This window comes from Ranitomeya variabilis, chromosome 3 (assembly GCF_051348905.1).
Source record: "Ranitomeya variabilis isolate aRanVar5 chromosome 3, aRanVar5.hap1, whole genome shotgun sequence".
Taxonomy (NCBI): Eukaryota; Metazoa; Chordata; class Amphibia; order Anura; family Dendrobatidae; genus Ranitomeya; species Ranitomeya variabilis.
Window position 1 is genome coordinate 361,900,645 of NC_135234.1, and position 21,095 is coordinate 361,921,739.

The window sequence follows — 21,095 nt, forward strand, 5'->3', positions numbered from 1 at the left end:
GGGTTAGAATGAAAGTATATTAAAGGGAACCGGTCACCAGAAAAAATGCTGTTAATCGGCAGGGTAATGGCATTACTAACCTGCCCAGTGCTTGCACTTAGCCGAACGCTGTTTGGAGAAAATAAACTTTATTCTCCCCAGCAGCGTTCCCATTTCACTCCTCAGGGGCGGTGCCTGGCTCTGCATTGGTTACAGCTGCCGCTCTGTATACTCAGAGCGATGACTGAATCAGTGTCGCCCCCTTGACTGAAACTGGAGCGCTGTCGGGGATAATAAAGTTCATTTTCTCGCTATGTGCTGGGGCCGGCCAGCATTATAATGCTAATAACCTGCAGATTAACCCCATATCTGCAGGTTAATGGCATTTTTTCTGGTGATAGGTTCCCCTTAAAACACTGATTGTGCGTGTGCAAAGCCAGTATGGAGCCTCTTCTAGCTTATTTGGCACTGGATGTGTACTCCTCCATAGTATAGAGTAGTGTACATTCTTCCACATGTCATCCATCCATTGTATCAGATTTTATGTTGTTGGAGACGTCCTATTTGTTTCTATTATTGTAAAATCATCAAACTTTTTATATTTACAATAAGGAAGAGTATGTGGAGAACTTGTCCTATAAGTGAGTAGTTGGCCAGTTTATGGTTTGTGCTGTGTTGTAATTTCTATCTGCTATGACTTTATTAGAGAAGATTGTCTCTACTGCATGTCAATTGTGGAGAAATATTGTAAAGGTAATCTGTGATCAGGTGTTGGCTATTCCACTTGTCTGCAGCATGATGTAGAGGCAGAGACCCTGATTCCAGCTTTGTATCATTTACTGGGTTGCTTACTGCAATTTTGATAAGAGTAATTTTATCTGTTGCAGATCTAGCAGTCCTCCGAATGCTGAGCTCTGTATAACGCCGCCCACCCCTCCGATTGGCAGCTTTCTGTGTACTGTGCATAAATAGAAAGCTGCCAATCGGTGATGGGGTTATACAGAGCTCAGCATTCAGAGAACTGCTAGATCTGCAACAGATTTGCAATTAGTATTTAGTTTATTTATACTCTCCTAAACATTGAAACTACAATACTAAGAAGGAAAAGTTGTGGAATTCTGAAAATCGCAGGATGGATAGATATGTTAATGATGTGTAAATGAAGAAAAATGGAAATTAAGTTTTAAAAACATCTCAATCTATTTAGTAGCCAGAATGAATGCTACATGCTATCAGTTAGGTTATTAATGGTGGTCTGAGAAATGTTCTACCACATTGAATCCATGTGGGCACGTAGGTCATCAAGATCCGCTGCTGGCAGCTTCCTTTTGCAATGAGTTTAACTTCCTAGTTAATAAGTTTCTTGCAAATCTTTATTACTCCGAGTAATCAATCTATTGCAAATTTTCAAATCCACAATATTCCTAATGTGAAATGTTATGGATTGAATTTATTAATTGCAATTAAACATTTTCATAACCTAATTTGCATGATCTGCTGCGGAGTTTGTTGTGGACTTTCTGCTGCAGGAAATCTATTAGGGTATGTTTCCACGGGGCGTATTGGCAGCGCTTTGGATACCTGCTCCGCCCAAAGTTCTGCCCCCTTTTGTATGCACGGTGATTCTGCATGTGTTCATTGAACACATGCAGAATCACCATATCGTACACATTGGACGGGTGATATTTATCTTGCAGAGACTGAGCGTCTCACAAGATAAATAGACATGCTGCGGTCTATAAAGACATGCCGTATGTTTGGTTATGCAGGTCTGCCACCTGCGTGTTTGTATGCATAGTGGAGATGGGATTTCATAAAATCCCCTCGACTATGCTGTAACATCTGTACGCAGCATCCAATCCGCAGCAAAAACTCAAGCATTACGCCCCATGGAAACATACCCTTAGGGCTACATAATTGTGCATTTTCTTAAACTGTTTCAAGGGTGCCACCACTTTTTGGCCATGACTGTATACTTATGTGACTGCACAAACTGTGTGACTGCACAAATCACTTCCACATGCGTGCTGTAGAGAAAGCTGAAGAGCTATATATCCTTTCACCTTTATCCTCCTCACTTTATAGTGCAAGGAGTGTTTTTATTCTTTTGACCAAAAAGGTAAAGGGCCTAGGTGTGTTTGCTTTCCAGTTTTGCTCCTGGGATGTGCCCTCAGATAAGACTCTGGTTTGTGTGCATAACATTGAGCAAGATAGATATATTTTTATGAACTGCTTCTCCAGCCTTTTATATAAATAACCTGCACTGATAAAGAGCCAGTGAATCAGTGCACCATGGTGGCCAAGATATGTCAGCAGCAGAACAAACAGTGTTTAAAGGGAACGATCATCTGATTCATGCTGCCAAAACATGAATCAGCCTGACTGCATGATTACAGGCAAGTATACTTTTCTATGAAACTCTGGAGTTGGAGGGAAAGTTCAAGGCTCCAACCACTGACCATATTTGAAGACTATAGTAGTCTGGCTATACCCCGCCAGCTCTTCTTAGTGTTGCTCTGGGTGATTGGCCAGTCTTTCCCTCATGTGCACATAGGGAAAGACTTGTCAATCCTAGGCAGCAGCACTGGAAGAAGCCAGCCGAGGACGGTGCAGGACTACTCTGATCTCCGGCTATGGTCCATAACCAGAACCTTAAGAGTTGTCCACTGATGGGACAACCCCTTCTCAATCTGAATGTTTGCCCCTATGAAAATAAAAGCACTTATACTCTCCTCCCATTCCAGTGGTGTCGGCACTTGCGTTCCCTGGGCTCACATGCTTTTATTCAGATCGAGAAGGGCTTGTCCTAGTAGTGGACAACCTCTTTAACCACCAGTGGAACAGCACCAGCACGGGAGGAGAGAATAACAAGTGCTTTTATTTTCACACTGGATATGCATCATAAATGTTGGACTACCTACAGTGGAAGTAATCAATGCCTGTCATTCTAGATCATTTCCTCAGTGATTTAAGAAAGACTTTCCTAAATGTGTATTTTTTGCTTCTTCAAAATCAGATGAAAACCTTCTTTGAATTCAAGACTTTCTTTGTTTTGGTGCTTTGTGTGCATCTTTGTATCTACTACGGTACTTTTTCTAGCCCCTTACTCCTGATGTCACCTGGGCGCACACAAAACATGTTGGGGGAGCTCTCTGCGGGATTTTGTTACAATTGTCAGTCTTGAGTGGGCTAGTGATATAGGATGATATCCGCAAAGGTGGAGAGAGAGGACCTGAATGACATTATCGGAATAGCTCCTGTGGCTCTATGACCGCTAACGGCAGCAGCAGACTACATACCGTATATTATTTTGGGCTATAGCCGGTATTTCAAACTACATACGTTATATCGTGCCTGTGAAACAAATATAGAGTAATATCAGTAGGTGGTAATTATAGTTGATGGTATTTCAGCAAATAACCCTTTGTCAGGTTAGTATCTATTGTTGGATGTTTGTCTGGTAACCGGCATTTCAATTCTTCCCATAGGTGTTTGATGTGGTTGAGGTCAGGGTTTTCTGCAGACTATTCAAGCTCTTCCATATCAAATTCTCCCGACTGTGCTTTTATGGACCTTGCTTTGTGCGCTGGGGCCCATTCACACATTGAACAGGAAAGCTTCTTCCTGAACATCACCCTTAGCTGATAGATGGGTCTGGCCTAAATCCTGAAATAAACCCGTACCGCTATCCTTAGTACACCAAATTTTACAGCAAGTATTGTACTTGAATTATCCGCTAAAACCACGTTCATCCATCATACTGCCAGAAAGTGAAATTCAATTGTATTTTTGTTCTGAAAAATACTTTTTTTTGCTCCACTACATACTATTTATTAACCTCCAGTCTTGCACATTCGGGAACCCATTTCCGCAAGTTGTATTTCTGTATGTGACTATGAAGATTAGGGATTCTGTTATCAGATGGGACTATCCTCAGTAAGGAACGTAACACCTCTATAGAAGTGTGTGTTTGAAAGAGAGGGAGAATTTGGAAAATAATCAAATATGGTGGCTATGACCTTATTTACTCTGCTTTGCTTTTTTTTCTTTTCAAGAACCAGCCCAAAAAAATGAGTGACCCGTTTGACTGTGATAGCTGTAAGGAGTCTCTCTACGGAAGGAAGTATATCCAAATGGAAGAAGGTCCTTACTGTATACCGTGCTATGACAGTCTGTTTGCGAACACATGTGATGAGTGTAAAGAGCTTATTGGCCACGATTCAAGGGTAGGTCGACCTTGTCAAGAAATGTTTTTTTTTACTTGTTATCTAAACTTTCATGTTTTCATAAGAAATTTGTGCAGAAAGGCTTTCACTGCTAGACGCCACTGTAAGATTACAATAATGATTATCCTGTTCGGCCATGTAAAAAAAAAAAAAAAAAAAACATTCGTCCATCCTTGAGAATAGAGAAAATTAACAATTAAATTGCAAAGCTACTTAAGCTGTTTGCAAATTTCACCTTCTTTCATGATGAGAGTCACACTTTGGCGCTGGACTGCGGAGGCTTAATACGATCTGACTTCATTTGCTACATTAGAAAAGTGGTGCCCAAACATTGCTAAAAGTGAAGAGCCCTTTAAAGACTGACAACAGTGAAAATACAGTAGAAATGTGTATAGTCCGAATGGAGGCAGCCAAAATGCGGCCTGAGTAAAAGAGACATTGTCCGTTATTGCTACATGCAAGTGGTGATCTCTATGAAAATTACTATAATGAAACAGTGGAGCTTAAATTATTCTTCCTTCTGGAGGAAAATGGTAAGGGTTCAAATGTGTTTTTTCAGCTGTTCAATAAAAAATGTTTTCTGAAAATGTTCATTAAATCACAAGTTGGTTTAGTGACATTTAGTTAGTGTCCAGGCAACAGTTAGATGCCAGGTTCTTTGACTATTTAGATCTTGATCTTGCAGTCATAATATGGATTCTAAGATTCAGACTTTTTTTGACTGCAGCCTCATTCCATCTTTACACATCCGGACCAACCATGGGTCTCCTGACCTGAACTCGACAGCCTCAAAAAATCCCAAGAAGACCCATTTTGGGCAATATGTTAAAAAAAAAAAAAAAAAAAAAAAAAAAAAGTCTGGTCCAATAATGCTATTGACCTGCAGCTCAGGGGTTAATCTGCAGGTTAATAGTGTTATGATTGTGCCCCATAGCAGTACTGAAATGAACTTTATTTTTCCCGGCAGCTGCCGACTGTATCATGCAGGCATGCCCAGAGCAATTAGTCTCCACTGACCGGACAGAGAGAGCGGCAGCTGCAAGCACGTCCTGGCACTGACTGACAGCCGGCTCAGTAGTGCATCAGGGTAGAGCCCTCTGTCAGTCACAGTGCTGGGGCGTGCTTACAGCTGCCATTCTGTCCTCTGCACACATGTATAATTTAAAAGCTGGCGGCTCCTGGGAGAAATAGTTAATTTTCTCCACTCTTTCAGTGCTGCTGTGTCATCTTCATAACTCTAGCAACCTATATCTGCAGGCTAATAGTTATCAGACATGATCGGTGTCATTAAATAAAAGGTGTAGCTCCTCACAAAAAGTTTGGAATGATTTTACAACAATTCTTAAAATAAAGTCTTCAATCCAATGCTATGTGGAAATAAATTAAATAAGTTGTCTCTTTCCTGTTATTTTTTTTTTTCTGTGGTGCTATATAACAAGAGACAGAATATGTCTTTAAAGTGAACCTGTCAGCAGGATTGTGCTCAGTAACCTAAAGGCACTGTCTGGTCGGCGCGGTTATAGTGAGTAAAATAATACCTGGGTTCCAGAAATCTGTGTTGTGGTTGTTGTTTAATCTTTGTCTTCAGATAATGAGATTCTGTTCCTCAGGGTGGGCCTGTGCCGGAGCTTTGTGGTGCTCTCTGGCCTCATCTTCATGATAGTGGCTTGAATGACAGGTCACTTATCCTTCAGTGACCTGCCTGCTATTTTAGACATTGCAGTTAATATTTTGAGTGTTGGGGGGAAAAAAAAATACCTGCAATATTTAAAGTAGGAAGCAGGTCACTGAAGGATAAGTGAGCTGTCATTTAAGCCACAATAATGATGATGAGGCCAGAGTACCAAATAAAGAGAGGCCCACCCTGAAGCACGAGAATCTCATTATCTGAATACAAAGCTTAAACAACCACAAGACAGACTTCTTCACCACAGGTATTGTAATCAGTATAATGGCACCAACCTGGCACGGTGTGTAGGTTACTGAGCACAATCCTGCTGACAGGTTCCCTTAATGTGTACTTAAATGTTATCTAGTGACATTCTGCATTATAACCATGTGTCATATCTATGAATTATAGGAACTCTATTATGAAGATCGTCATTACCATGAAAACTGTTTTCGGTGCTTCCGATGTGAGCGATCACTGGCTGATGAGCCCTTTACGTGCCAAAATGAAGAGCTACTGTGTAACGATTGTTACTGCAGTGAATTCTCCTCCAAGTGTGTCAGCTGTGAGAAGACCGTCATGCCAGGTACTCTGCAATGAGAAACATGCCATGTAACTTTCGCACCAAAGATAAAATACAAGGTGTACAAATAGGTTTGACTAATAAAGCCGCACTAACCACCAATATTATAATCGTAATTATGTGACAGAATATGCGATTGTGAAAGTCTGTTTAGTCTACATAGCATATTCTAAGGTCTTAAAATGCATTCCGTCGCTTTATTGCCACCTTGATCTCTACGTTGCCTTTAAAGGAGTATTTCTATCCCAGATGTTAATGGTATACCACATGAGAGGTGATCATGCACGGCATGTTCCCTCCATTTGTTTCTCGTGATTGATCCTTCACTTTTATCCGGAGATCCAAATTGACATGGAGAGAGTAACTCATCTGCAGCCACCTCTCCATTCTCCGCAGTGTTAGACTGGGCCTTGTTCTCAAAATATAAGCAAGAGGGACCTCCACTTATCAGACATTTTTTAACAATCTAGTGAAATTGGAATACCTCATTAAAGGGAATAGACCACCAGGTTTTTGCCACCTAATTTGAGACCCTGATTCCAGTGAAGTCATCTACCGGTTTTCTGGGTGTAGTTTTGATAAAATCACTGTTTTATCAGCAGGAGATTATCACTAGAGGACTAATATGCCTACTGCCATGTAGTATTCATATTTATGTGCTCTGTATAAAACCGCCCCCACGACTGGCAGCTTTCTAACCAAGCACCATGTACACAAGCTGATGAGTTAGCATATATTCAGAAATGCAGTGGCATCAGTCATGCATGCCCACACTACTCCATTCAGTCCAGACAAAAATGAGACTGAACTATGATCGTTCTAGTAACGGGTTCCAGTTTATCCACTCTTGGGTCTCAGTTCTGTCCTGAGCAAAACACAGGCTACCAGATTTATCTAATGTTGCTTTATGGATCAGTGTCATTTTCACAGTATAGAAGAGTGTTACTATATTCTTTAATAGTACTTTTCAAGAGATGGCGGAAAACTACTTGGCATCTGATTTAAACACAAACCATAAAAATCTCAGGGGAATTTCACAAGAAAAAGGAAATAAATCAATGTTCCGAATTCCTTGGCATAGAATAATTTGTAGTGTGTGAGCCAAATTGTTAGCAAGTGTTTGACAGTGTTAGGACATTTGCTTGTGACGTGCCTGGAACTACTTTCCTTTCCAATATTACTATTAATGAGTACCGTATTTTTCAGATTAGAAGATGCACTTTTTAGTAAGAAATACTGTTGCTAAAAATTGCTCACGTCTCATAGTCCAGAAATTCCTGTGATGGAGAAAACCGTTCCCAATCACAGAATGAACTGATTTATGTGATCGGTGCAGAGCAGGTAGGAAAGGTAGCTATGCATGTCATAAGCAGTTAGAGGATCTTCAACACAACTATCACAGGTCCTCTCAGGTTGTGATCAGTCACATGCCTGGAAGGAACAGGTAATGTGTGTCTGTATGTGTGTGTATGTAAATGATCTTGAAGCAGAGCTGTATGTAAATGCCTGTAGCAGAGCTATGTGTATGTAAATATGCCTGTAGCCGAGCTAAGTGTATGTAAATGTGCCTGTAGCCGAGCGAAGTGTGTATGTAAATGTGCCTGTAGCCGAGCGAAGTGTGTATGTAAATGTGCCTGTAGCCGAGCGAAGTGTGTATGTAAATGTGCCTGTAGCCGAGCGAAGTGTGTATGTAAATGTGCCTGTAGCCGAGCGAAGTGTGTATGTAAATGTGCCTGTAGCCGAGCGAAGTGTGTATGTAAATGTGCCTGTAGCAGAGCGGTGAGTGTTTCTCTGCTGTGTGTATTATGCACAAACTATAGATCTGTTGCCTCCCTATTCTAGTTCATTAAAATTTGTGATAACGACCCCTACACTTGAAACCTCCAGAGAAGTTTTAATTAATAGGAAAAAATGTTCCTATTTTCTGCTGTCTAAACCTGGGGTCCACCTTGTAGTCTGTATTTTTAAATTTGCCATACGGTTCCAGAGCTTTGGACCATTTTTATTAAGTGCTAATTTCTCTGGTCTTTACTAGGTAGTGTTACTCCCACGAATCCCTAGTAAAGGAATTTCTCTGCAATATTACCCTGTGATCTACACCCCCTGATATAAAAAAAAACAAACACTCCAATTAGCCCTGAATAAAACCCACTCTAAAGTAACTACTGTAAATGAAAGTCAGCAGTACTGGCAATTTGAAAAATGGGATGCATGCCTCTATGGACTTGATCCAACAGCCAATAGCAATCAATAGATCTAGAAAGTGAGTCAGCACATCCAATGAAATGAACCTTTTATTAACCCATGCCATGGGTTAATAATAAGTTCATTTCATTGGATGTGCGGCCTCATTTTCTATATTTATTGAATAAATAGTTCCAAATCTCTTAAAATAGAAAATAAGTCCTCCTTTGGTCACCAGGTAAAAAGTGGACAGTTTTGCTCCCATTTCATTCCCCATGCTCCTCAGATCTATTCATATTCATAGAAAGAGACCAGAGTTCTTTTGGGTATGCAAAGGTAAAAGACAAAAATTTTTATTGAAAGTTCACACTACATATTAATACCAATAGTATAAAGAGAAACCCAGTAAAGTGACATATGCGCAGAAAAGCAACAGGGCAACCAGAAGCCCCCAACAACTAAAGCCCCCTTGTGCCTCATATCATGATCAAATGTAAAGTGCACGTGCAATGAGATCAAGCACCGGTAAGTTGGCATAGCTCATATATGTACCATTGGCCCCAGTGGGGAAAGAACCATATATAAAAAAGAGAGTAACAGTTCAATATCATATAGAGCCAGCCAGTACTCACCACGGGCAGAAGTAGGGAGGATTCCGGGGCCGGGTGTAAGGAAAGCCCCCCGACGCGCGTTTCGCGTCCACAACAGACCGCTTCCCTTGAGAAAGCGGTCTGTTGTGGACGCGAAACGCGCGTCGGGGGGCTTTCCTTACACCCGGCCCCGGAATCCTCCCTACTTCTGCCCGTGGTGAGTACTGGCTGGCTCTATATGATATTGAACTGTTACTCTCTTTTTTATATATGGTTCTTTCCCCACTTGGGCCAATGGTACATATATGAGCTATGCCAACTTACCGGTGCTTGATCTCATTGCACGTGCACTTTACATTTGATCATGATATGAGGCACAAGGGGGCTTTAGTTGTTGGGGGCTTCTGGTTGCCCTGTTGCTTTTCTGCGCATATGTCACTTTACTGGGTTTCTCTTTATACTATTGGTATTAATATGTAGTGTGAACTTTCAATAAAAATTTTTGTCTTTTACCTTTGCATACCCAAAAGAACTCTGGTCTCTTTCTATGAATATGTTGCTCTGAGTGGGTACATCTCTTCCTTGTATGGGCTAATTGTAGCCCATCAGGTGGATATAAGTATGTTTAAGAGGTTTCTTTGGCTACTCAGATCTATTCATATAGCATTCTACCAAAATCCAAATAAAGAATTCTAGAAACCTATAGACTCAATACAGCTTCCTACCCCTGTCAGTTAAATCATAAAAGTAAATACATTCTGACATGCTAAAATAATTCTATGTGACTCCACAGCTTTTAAAGCAGGGATGGGGAAACTTGAGCCCATTGCAGAACCCCGGGGACTGCAGTGTTTGGGCTGGCAGCTGTGTTTTTTGCTGGCCGCTGGCCCTTTAAGTTACTCATGCTTTGAGGACGCGCACAGTGTTAACTACTGAATGGTGAGGCGCATGCAATGAAAGATTGTGTAATGACACCAGTGCAAGCGTCAGGATGTATTTTGTGGGCTGATTTCGTTGCAAATTTGTACGGCACCCGAAGCATATAAATATCCAAAAGGGCCCATGGCAGAAAAAAGGTTCCACACCCCTGTTTTAGAGCAACATTTGCTACATGAAATGAGCAAGGGATGTTGGGGGAGTGCGCGCTTTCCTATTATCACTCAAATGTTACATTTGAAACCACGTTGTAACTTCTGTAACCACAGAAACCATTAGGGTAAGTTCACACAAAGGCGTTTTTGCTGCGGTTTTTTTTTTTTTTGCTGCTTTTTTATGCTAATTTTCAGCTGCTTTTTACAGTACCAGCAAAGCCTAGGAGATTTCAGAAATCTCATGAATGCACATTGTTTTTTTGTGTGTGATCAGTATTTTGTGCTTCGCTGTGTTTTTTGGACATCGGTCATATCACTTCTTTTAGGATTTTTCCACCCATTGACTTGAATGGATGGTGAAAACACACTGCAAATACGCAGGTTGACTTCTCTTGCAGCGTATTTGCTGCAGAAAAGTCAAGGACAGCCGGATGTGACTTCACACTCGGCTCTGCGACCTCTAGATGGCAGGCTTCATGATGTGTCCATGCAGCCTGACATCCAGCAGAGAGGACCCGATCCCCATTCTCTTGAATGGGGGGGGGGGGGTCCGACAATACCGTGTTTGACACGCTGTCATTTGCATGACAGCGCGGCAAACACTGCTTGTGATCGGCGGGGAAATCATCCCCACCGGTCAGAGAGCTGCGGTTCCCACGCTGGGGGGAGCGCTCAGCTGTGATCGGAGATATAAACTTTACCTCCGATCACTGGTGTCAGCTGATGGGACTACTGCTCCCATCATCTGACACCTACAGCTAACTACAGTGAGAGCAGGAGTGGTGGATGGGAGTTTTCCTCTGCCGCTCCTGCGCTATAAATTAAATAATTTTTTTTTTTTTTAAATGGCATGGGTTCCTCCCTATTTTTGATGACCAGCCAGACAAAACTCAGAGCTGGGGGCGGCAACCCCCAGCTGTCAGCTTCAGCAAGACTAATTATCAAGAATAGAGGGTCCACATTAGTGATGAGCGAATATACTCGGTACTCGAGATTTCCCAAGCATTCTCGGCTGTCCTCTGAGTATTTGTTAGTGCTTAGAGTTTGTTTTTATTGCCGCAGCTGAATGGTTTACATCTGTTAGCCAGCATAAGTACATGTGGGGGTTGTCTGGTTCAGCTGCGGCAATAAAAACTAAAACTCCGAGCACTTACAAATACTCGGATGACACCCGAGCGTGCTTGGGAAATTTCGAGTAACGAGTATATTCGCTCATCACTAGTCCTCATGCTTTTTTTATTTTAATTATTTAAATAAATAATAAAAAAACAATGGCATGGGGTCCCCCCATTTTTGACAACCAGCCTTGCTAAAACTCACAGCTGGGGGCTGATATTCTCAGGCTGGTAAGGGGCCATTGATATAGGCCTCCCCTGCCTAAAAATAGCAGCCCGCAGCTGCCCAGAAAAGGCACATCTATTAGATGCGCCAATTCTGGCGCTTTGCCCGACTCTTCCCACTTGCCCTGTAGTGGTGGCAAGCGGGGTAATGAGGGGTTAATGTCACCTTGCTATTGTAAGGTGACATTAAGCCAGCTTAGTAATGGAGAGGCGTCAATAAGACACCTATCCATTACTAATCCTAGAGTAATTAAAGGGTTAAACACACACACATGCAGAAAGTCTTTTAATGAAATAAAACACCACACGGTTTTACCATTTTATTATTCTGCTATTCCAAGCGAAGCCATCGATCTTCTGAAGTAAAATAATAAACCAAAAGTATACTCCCTGATTTGTCGTAGTCCGACATGAGTGTCCCACGCCGTATCTGGTGGAAATAAAGCTTACAACCAGGAGCACTGCTAATGTGACCGCCCCCGGTTGTAAGATACTGGGGAATGAATGAGACGCAGCAGGCGCAGGCTCAGTAACTAGCGGTGACGTCACTGAGCCTGCGCTCCCTCATTGCCTGACCTGAGGTAACCTCTGGACCGTGGGAAAATGCCAGTGAAGAGGATACCGCAGATAATGTATGTATTCTATTCTAACTATTCATTCATTCAATCAATCTATTCATTCTATCTACAGGAAGTTTTTTTTTTTTTCTTTTTTGTGTGCACTCAACTTTATTGGCATGCACAAAAAGGGAAAAAACGTGGCAAAAAAACGCACCTAAACCTGCACTTTTGGCGCAGCTTCTTTCCTGCCAAGATGATCAGGTTTTGCTGCAGAAAAAAAACACAGCAAAAGCGCCCTGTGTGAACTTACCCTACTGATTTCAGAGTATACGCAATAAAGAATATGATGAGGAATAAAGTGATATATGCACACAGTCTGATGACTTCTGGAAGAGTCCCATCTTTTCCCCCAGGATTTCATAGCACTTGAATGTCTGTACGAGCTGCCTGACAATCCCCCCCCAAACCCCCCCCCCACCAACATCACCTGATAAAAGAAAAATCTAACATGATGTTTTCATCTTTTTACTTTACACTCATAGGGCTCATAACGCATGTAATGCAAATACAATGCAATATTTCTCACCTAGCATCCATATGAAATTTTAATAGCCACCAGATGGCTAGGAGCAGATGTTTATAGTCTGGGAAGGGGGTAATACCCATGGAGCTTCCCAGGCTATTAAGATCAGGTTACAGCTGTATACTTATCCTTTACTGGTTAGTACCCCCACTACTAACCCCACAGTCATTGTAAATAAAAAAAATAAAAAAACACCCAGAATAAAGTCCTTTAATTGAAATAGATACTGATGCCTTTATTTTAAAACAGCCTATGTTCCCTGTGAAGGATAAAATAATAAACCACCTTAATCCTCACCTGTCCGATAAGATGATAATCCAGTTGGCATGATGGGAGTTTTTAGCCTGCTATCCAGCAGAGACACTGAACTGCGCATGATAATGCAGTGATGTGCATAAGGTGGACAGAGTTCTTAAGGTACCTTCACACGAAACGACTTTGTAACGATATCGCTAGCGATCCGTGACGTTGCAGCGTCCTGGCTAGCGATATCGTTTCGTTTGACACGCAGCAGCGATCAGGATCCTGCTGTGATGTCGCTGGTCGCTGAATAAAGTTCAGAACTTTATTTGGTCGTCCGATCGCCGTGTATCGTTGTGTTTGACAGCAAAAGCAACGATACCAGCGATATTTTACACTGGTAACCAGGGTAAACATCGGGTTACTAAGCGCAGGGCCGCGCTTAGTAACCCGATGTTTACCCTGGTTACCAGTGTAAAATGTAAAAAAAAAAAAAACAGTACATACTTACATTCGCATCCCCCGCCGTCTGCTTCCCACACTGACTGAGCGCCGCAAAGTGAAAGTGAAAGCACAGCACAGCGGTGACGTCACCGCTGTGCCCTGCTACTGCCGGCGCTCAGTCAGTCAGTCAGTCAGTCAGTGCAGGAAGCGGACGCCGGGGGACGCGAATGTAAGTATGTGCTGTTTGGTTTTTTTTTTACATTTTACGCTGGTAACCAGGGTAAACATCGGGTTACTAAGCGCGGCCCTGCGCTTAGCAACCCGATGTTTACCCTGGTTACCCGGGGACCTCGGCATCGTTGGTCGCTGGAGAGCGGTCTGTGTGACAGCTCTCCAGCGATCAAACAGCGACGCTGCAGCGATCGGCATCGTTGTCGCTATCACTGCAGCGTCGTTTCGTGTGAAGGTACCTTCAGCCGATTTCACTCTGTTCCTCACTTACGTCACCGCTAGGATGTGAGAAAGTTCTTTAATAATTAGCTAAAACCATTAACATTATAATACACACCACTGCACACACATGGTCCTTGTGATTTTTTTTTTTTTTTTCTCTTTTCTCTCTCACCTACTGAGTTGAATTGGAGAGTCTCATCTGATATACAAGATAAATCGAAGGATACTATGATTTTTTTTATTTTTTTTCCTCAGTCCGAGCTGAGAAAAATAATTGCAGATGAGCAGGGAATCGTAGAATAAGGGTACCGTCTCACAAAACGATTTACCAACGATCACGACCAACGATACCACCTGGCCGTGATCGTTGGTAAGTCGTAGTGTGGTCGCTGGAGAGCTGTCACACAGACAGCTCTCCAGCGACCAACGATGCCGAAGTCCCCGGGTAACCAGGGTAAACATCGGGTTACTAAGCGCAGGGCCGCGCTTAGTAACCCGATGTTTACCCTGGTTACCATCGTAAATGTAAAAAAAAACAAACCGTACATACTCACATTCCGGTGTCCGTCAGGTCCCTTGCCGTCTGCTTCCCGCACTGACTGACTGCCGGCCGTAAAGTGAAAGCAGAGCACAGCGGTTACGTCACCGCTGTGCTGTGCTTTCACTTTCCGGCCGGCACTCAGTCAGTGCGGGAAGCAGACGGCAAGGGACCTGACGGACACCGGAATGTGAGTATGTACGGTTTGTTTTTTTTTACATTTACGATGGTAACCAGGGTAAACATCGGGTTACTAAGCGCGGCCCTGCGCTTAGTAACCCGATGTTTACCCTGGTTACAAGCGAACGCATCGTTGGATCGGTGTCACACACACCGATCCAACCATGACAGCGGGAGATCCAGCGACGAAAGAAAGTTCCAAACGATCTGCTACGACGTACGATTCTCAGCAGGGTCCCTGATCGCTGCTGCGTGTCAGACACAGCGATATCGTATGGATATCGCTGGAACGTCACGGATCGTACCGTCGTAGCGACAAAAGTGCCACTGTGAGACAGTACCCTAACAGTCAGAGTGTAATCAGTTGTTTGTTTTTTTTCTTTATCGGATTGCACTCGTCCGCTCTTCTCGCAAATGAGTATGGATGCGAAGTCACCTTCTATCCTAGGCCAATACTTTGCAAGTTTAGCCACTCTACACATTCATGATCATTGGGCTAAGCAGAGTACGATTGTCCAGTGTGTCTAGCTATAGCCAGAATAAAACCTGTTGTTGCATTATTTATGATGATTGGATTACATGTTTGCGTTGTCACTTAATTAGGTTGTGATCCCTTATCTATTTTTGTCTTTCTGTGCAGCTTTCCTTGTCTGTGTTCTTTGGGGTTAGATGCAGCACTTTTCAGTGTGTGCCTTGGCTCTGCACTGAAGTCTTCTTAGGACAGCAGTAAAAGGATTAAAGGCTTCTTGAGGCTATAAATATTTTAAAATACTTTAAGCCCATGTGGACTTTTCCTAGAAAACAGATCATTATGCTTCCCTGACCGGAGTTTACAGAAGAGCAAAGAAAAGAAATTGGGCTGAAATGAAACATTTAAGAGTAGTTTGTTGTCATGCAGATGAATTATGTATGTAAAGATACTTGGAGCATGAATGTGCATCTTGCTTTTTCCTGCAGGATCGCGCAAATTGGAGTACAATGGACAGACTTGGCATGAGCACTGCTTCATATGTAATAGCTGTAAGCAACCCATCGGATCTCGCTCATTTATTCCTGATAACCAGGCTCATTATTGCATCCCATGTTATGAAAGCAAGTTTGCCCCCCGCTGTACACATTGTAAGAAGGTAAGAGAAGCTGACGCAAACACAGACCTGCTACTAGTCCTTTACTATATATCCAATCCCAAGGATTATCTGGATTGATTTTGTGACTCACTTGGATAACTGCCTTCAGTTTCAGTAATAATTAACGCAGTCCTTTTACTTTGCAGTCATTGACCAAAGGTGGCGTAACCTACCGGGATGAGCCATGGCACAAAGAATGTTTTGTCTGTACTGGGTGTAAAACCCAGTTAGCTGGCCAACAGTTTACTTCGCAGGATGAGAAGCCTTATTGTATCAAGTGTTTTGGAAATTTATATGCCAAGAAATGCTTTGGATGCTCTAAACCTATCACAGGTATATTATTTTGTTTTGGTGTTGTAATATGTAAAGCTAATTTATTAATTTATGTATTGTTATATTTACCCATATCCTGTTATTATGTCCAATAAAGGGAATCTGTCAGCAGGTTCTTTCTATTTAATCTGAGAGCAGAATAATATAGTGGCAGATAGCCTCATTCCAAGGATGTCACTTGCTGAGCTATAGTTTCAATAAAATACTGTTGTATCAGGAAAAGATTATCTATGCCGGACTAGGTGTCCAGCTAATATGTGTAAACCTGACCCACCATTCATTGGTATCTTGCTGACAATGTATTGTGTACACAGCAAGCAGCCAATCATTGCTATATCTTCAGCAGGGATTCTATCCAAACTATGCCAAGCCGATCTGTAAATACAGTGGCTTGCGAAAGTATTCACCCTCTTGGCTTTTTACCTATTTTGTTGCATTACAACCTGTTTAAATAATTTTGTAGTCTTTGTAATCCGATTTTGTGTGTGATGCATCAGCATTAAATAGTCTAAATTGGTGAAGGGAGAAAAATAATAGTCATAAATAAAATTTATGGGATCAAATAACTAAAAACTGACATGTATATGTATTCACCCCTTTTGCCATAAAGCTTGCAACACCATTAAGAGGCACCACTAACCAAACACCATGAAGAACAAGGAGATCTCCAAACAAGTCAGAGACTAGTTGTTGAGAAGTACAAGTCAGGGTTGGGTTACCGTATATACTCGAGTATAAGCCGACCCGAGTATAAGCCGACCCCCCTAATTTTGCCACAAAAAACTGGGAAAACTTATTGACTCGAGTATAAGCCTAGGGTGGAAAATGCAGCAGGTACCGGTGAATTTCAAAATTAAAAATAGATACTCCATACCGTTCATTATGGCCCCATAGATGCTCCACATAAAGCTGTGCCATATATACAATGCTCTGCACCGTTGCCCCATAGCTGTGCCATATATATAATGCTCTGCACCGTTGCCCCATAGCTGTGCCACATATATAATGCTCTGCACCGTTGCCCCATAGCTGTGCCATATAGTGCTCTGCACCGTTGCCCCATAGCTGTGCCATATATATAATGCTCTGCACCATTGCCCCATAGCTGTGCCATATAGTGCTCTGCACCGTTGCCCCATAGCTGTGCCATATAGTGCTCTGCACCGTTGCCCCATAGCTGTGCCATATAGTGCTCTGCACTGTTGCCCCATAGCTGTGCCATATAGTGCTCTGCACCATTGCCCCATAGCTGTGCCATATAGTGCTCTGCACTGTTGCCCCATAGCTGTGCCATACAGTGCTCTGCACCATTGCCCCATAGCTGTGCCATACAGTGCTCTGCACCATTGCCCCATAGCTGTGCCATATAGTGCTCTGCACCATTGCCCCATAGCTGTGCCATATAGTGCTCTGCACCATTATTGCCCCATAGCTGTGCCATATATATAATGCTCTGCACCGTTGCCCTATAGCTGTGCCATATAGTGCTCTGCACCGTTGCCCCATAGCTGTGCCATATAGTGCTCTGCACCATTGCCCCATAGCTGTGCCATATAGTGCTCTGCACCATTATTGCCCCATAGCTGTGCCATAGTGCTCTGCACCATTGCCCCATAGATGTGCCATATAGTGCTCTGCACCATTATTGCCCCATAGCTGTGCCATATAGTGCTCTGCACCATTGCCCCATAGCTGTGCCATATAGTGCTCTGCACCATTATTGCCCCATAGCTGTGCCATATAGTGCTCTGCACTGTTGCCCCATAGCTGTGCCATATAGTGCTCTGCACCATTGCCCCATAGCTGTGCCATATAGTGCTCTGCACCGTTGCCCCATAGCTGTGCCATATAGTGCTCTGCACCGTTGCCCCATAGCTGTGCCATATAGTGCTCTGCACCGTCCAATATTGCCCCATAGCTGCTGCTGCAATAAAAAAAAAAAAAACACATACTCACCTCTCTTGCTTGCAGCTCCTCGGCGCCATCTTCCCGGCGTCTCTCCGCACTGACTGATCAGGCAGAGGGCGGCGCGCACACTATATGCGTCATCGCGCCCTCTGCCTGAACAGTCAGAGCGGAGAGACGCCGGGAAGATGGCGCGGCGCCCGGCGTGTGGAACGAGGACAGGTGAATATGCGATACTTACCTGCTCCCGGCGTCCCGCTCCTTCCCCGGACAGCTGGTCTCCGGGTGCCGCAGCCTCTTCCTCTGTCAGCGGTCACCGGCACCGCTGATTAGAGAAATGAATAGGCGGCTCCGCCCCTATGGGGGGTGGAGCAGCCTATTCATTTCTCTAATGAGCGGTCCCACGTGACCGCTCAGGGGAAGAGGCTGCGGCACCGAAGACAGTGTGACAGGCAGGGGGAGTGACAGGAACGCCGGAAGCAGGTAAGTATATGACAGTGCTCACCCGCCGACCCCACCACCGATCATGACTCAAGTATAAGCCGAGAGGGGCACTTTCAGCCCAAAAATTTGGGCTGAAAATCTCGGCTTATACTCAAGTATATACGGTATTTAAAAAAAAAAAAAAAAAAAAGTGGTCCGAGTCGAGGGGAGGACTATGCAAAATACAGGGATATTCTTTAGCAAAACCTGTTTCTGTCAGTGATTTGAGACTGGGACGGAGGTTTACCTTCCAACAAGAGTCGCCCAAAGCATACTGCTAAAACAACATTTCAGCGGTTTAAAGGGAAACGTGTAAATGTTTTGGAGTGGCGTAGTCAATGCCAAGACTTAATCCAATTGAGAATCTGTGGTCAGAATTGAAGATTGTTGTTCAACAGAGGAAACCATCTAACTTGAAGGAGCTGGAGCAGTGTTGCCTTGGAATGGGCAAAAATCCCAGTGGCAAGATGTGGAAAGCTCAGAGACTTATTCAAAGTGACTTGCTGCTGTAATTGCCGCAAAAGAAGGCTCTACAAAGTACTGACTTTTATGGGGGTGAATAGTTATTCACACTGAAGTTTTCAGTTATTTTGTCCTATTTGTTTGCTTCACATTAAAAAGAAAATCAAATGTTCACAGTTGTAGGCATGTTCTTTACATGAAATGATGCAAACCCTCACAAAAAACAGCAAAAAGTCCAGGTAGTGAGTTAGTAAAATATGAAAAATGTCGAGGGGGTGGGGGGAGGCGCAAGCCACTGTGATTATGCCCTCTACCCCTACATCATGCTGCTGTCAGATTCCATACAGCAAACCGCTGACTGATTCCCTTTAAAGGGAACCTGTCGCCCCCCAAAAGCAAAGGCGAGCTAAGCCCACCAGCATCAGGGGCTTATCTGCAGCATTCTGGCAGTCTATGCCAAAGGAATTTGATGAGGTTGAGGTCAAGGCTCTGTGTGGGCCCATCAAATTCTTCCACATCAAACTCTTAACTTTTATAAACTTTTCTTTTTGCGCTGAGGAATAGTCATGTGGACACCGAAAAGTGCTTCCCCAAAACTGTTCCCACAGAGTTGGAAGCTGACAATTGGCCAAAATGTCCTGATATGCTGAATTATTCAGATTTCCCTTCACTGTAATGAAGGGCCTAGACCAACCCCTGAAAAAGAACTTCACAACATCATATCTCTAGGTCACATCATTCTAGGCATGACTCCTCTGTTAGATTGCCAGATAGCGAAGGGTGATTTGACACTGCACAGAACACATTTCCACTGCTCCAGAGTCCCATGGTGGCATGTTTCACATCACTTCATCCAACACTTAGCATTGTGCTTGGTGGTGTGAGGCTTGCATGCAGCTGGAATTCCGCAATTATGTAGTCAGCATAACTTTAGAAGGTCTCCACTTTGTGGTCAAGTTGCTGTAGTTGCTAAACCCTTCCACTTTTCAATAATATCACTCAGAGCTGATTTAGAAAGGCATTTTATGAGCTGACTTGTTACAATGGTGGTATTACAGTAGCACGCCTGATTTCAGGGAGCTCTTTTTAGTAAGCCATTCTCATATATTTGTGCAGGCAGGGTGCATGGCTGGATTCTGGATTTTGTACACCTGTGAGAATGGGACTGAAAGAAAAATATTTATTAAATAATTGACGTGTTTCCCAATATTTTTGTCTTTGTAGTGCAAGTCATACCACTAAATGCCCTCTTACACATTAACACCTTAACAACCACCAGTACGCATTAAAGCGGCAGTCGTTAAGGGGCTTATATAACGGCGGCCGCAGTTTCCACAAGTGTCAGCTGTACATGACCACTGACACCCTGCAGTATCGGCCCCAGCTGGTATTGAAGCCAATTGGAGCCTTGTTAACCCCTTAAATACCGCTGTCAATTGCAACTGCGGAATTTAATTAGTTATAACGAGGTTACAAGTAGCCATCGGACCCCTGTGATGAGAATCGCGGGTCCTGATGGTTATTATGGTACCCTAAGGTCCTGTGATGACCGCAGGGTTCAGTGGCCTGTGCAATCCAGCTATAAGCTAGGTACCACAGTCTGTGTCAGTGAGACACTGACAGTCTCATTCACTGCAGCACGCGAGTACTGCAATGTATGAGACCAGTAATCAAAAAAAGGAAAATTATACATGCCCCACAGTGGGACGAAGTAAAAAAAAAAAAAAAGCACACACGAATCACAAAAAAAGTTTTGCCACTCAAAACGCAGCGTTTCTGATAAAATAAACACAAAAAGTACACATATTTGGTATTTGCTGTGTCCGGAAACTACACACTATATAAAACTGGCACATTAGTTATTCCAGAAAGCTATATGTAAAAAATAAAGTACAAATGAAAGCAAGCCCTAACATGGTTAATTCAGCAAAAAAAATAGTTACAGCTCTCAGAATGACGATGCAAAAACAAATTCATTTTTGTAAAATATTGTTTTTAGTGTGTAAAAATAGCAAATCATAAAAAAAATATAAAACTTCCATAGCTGTAATCGTACTGACCCGATGAACAAAACTGTCTTCTCACTTTTATCGCGCCGTGAACAGCGCAAAAATTAAAACAATAA

At 43.0% G+C, this 21,095-nt stretch overlaps 1 protein-coding gene across 3 annotated transcripts in view; it reads left to right on the forward strand.

Moving 5' to 3' along the window:
* The window catches only part of FHL3 (four and a half LIM domains 3), an 87,500-nt gene that overhangs the window by 61,977 nt on the left and 4,428 nt on the right, over positions 1 to 21,095 (forward strand). For all 3 annotated transcript variants that reach the window (XM_077295897.1, XM_077295899.1, XM_077295898.1), the window contains 4 exons: positions 4,035 to 4,205; positions 6,286 to 6,460; positions 15,618 to 15,787; positions 15,934 to 16,120. In XM_077295897.1, coding sequence (XP_077152012.1) covers positions 4,050 to 4,205; positions 6,286 to 6,460; positions 15,618 to 15,787; positions 15,934 to 16,120 — 688 coding nt within the window. In that variant the 5' untranslated portion in view covers positions 4,035 to 4,049. The remainder of the gene's footprint in view (positions 1 to 4,034; positions 4,206 to 6,285; positions 6,461 to 15,617; positions 15,788 to 15,933; positions 16,121 to 21,095) is intronic.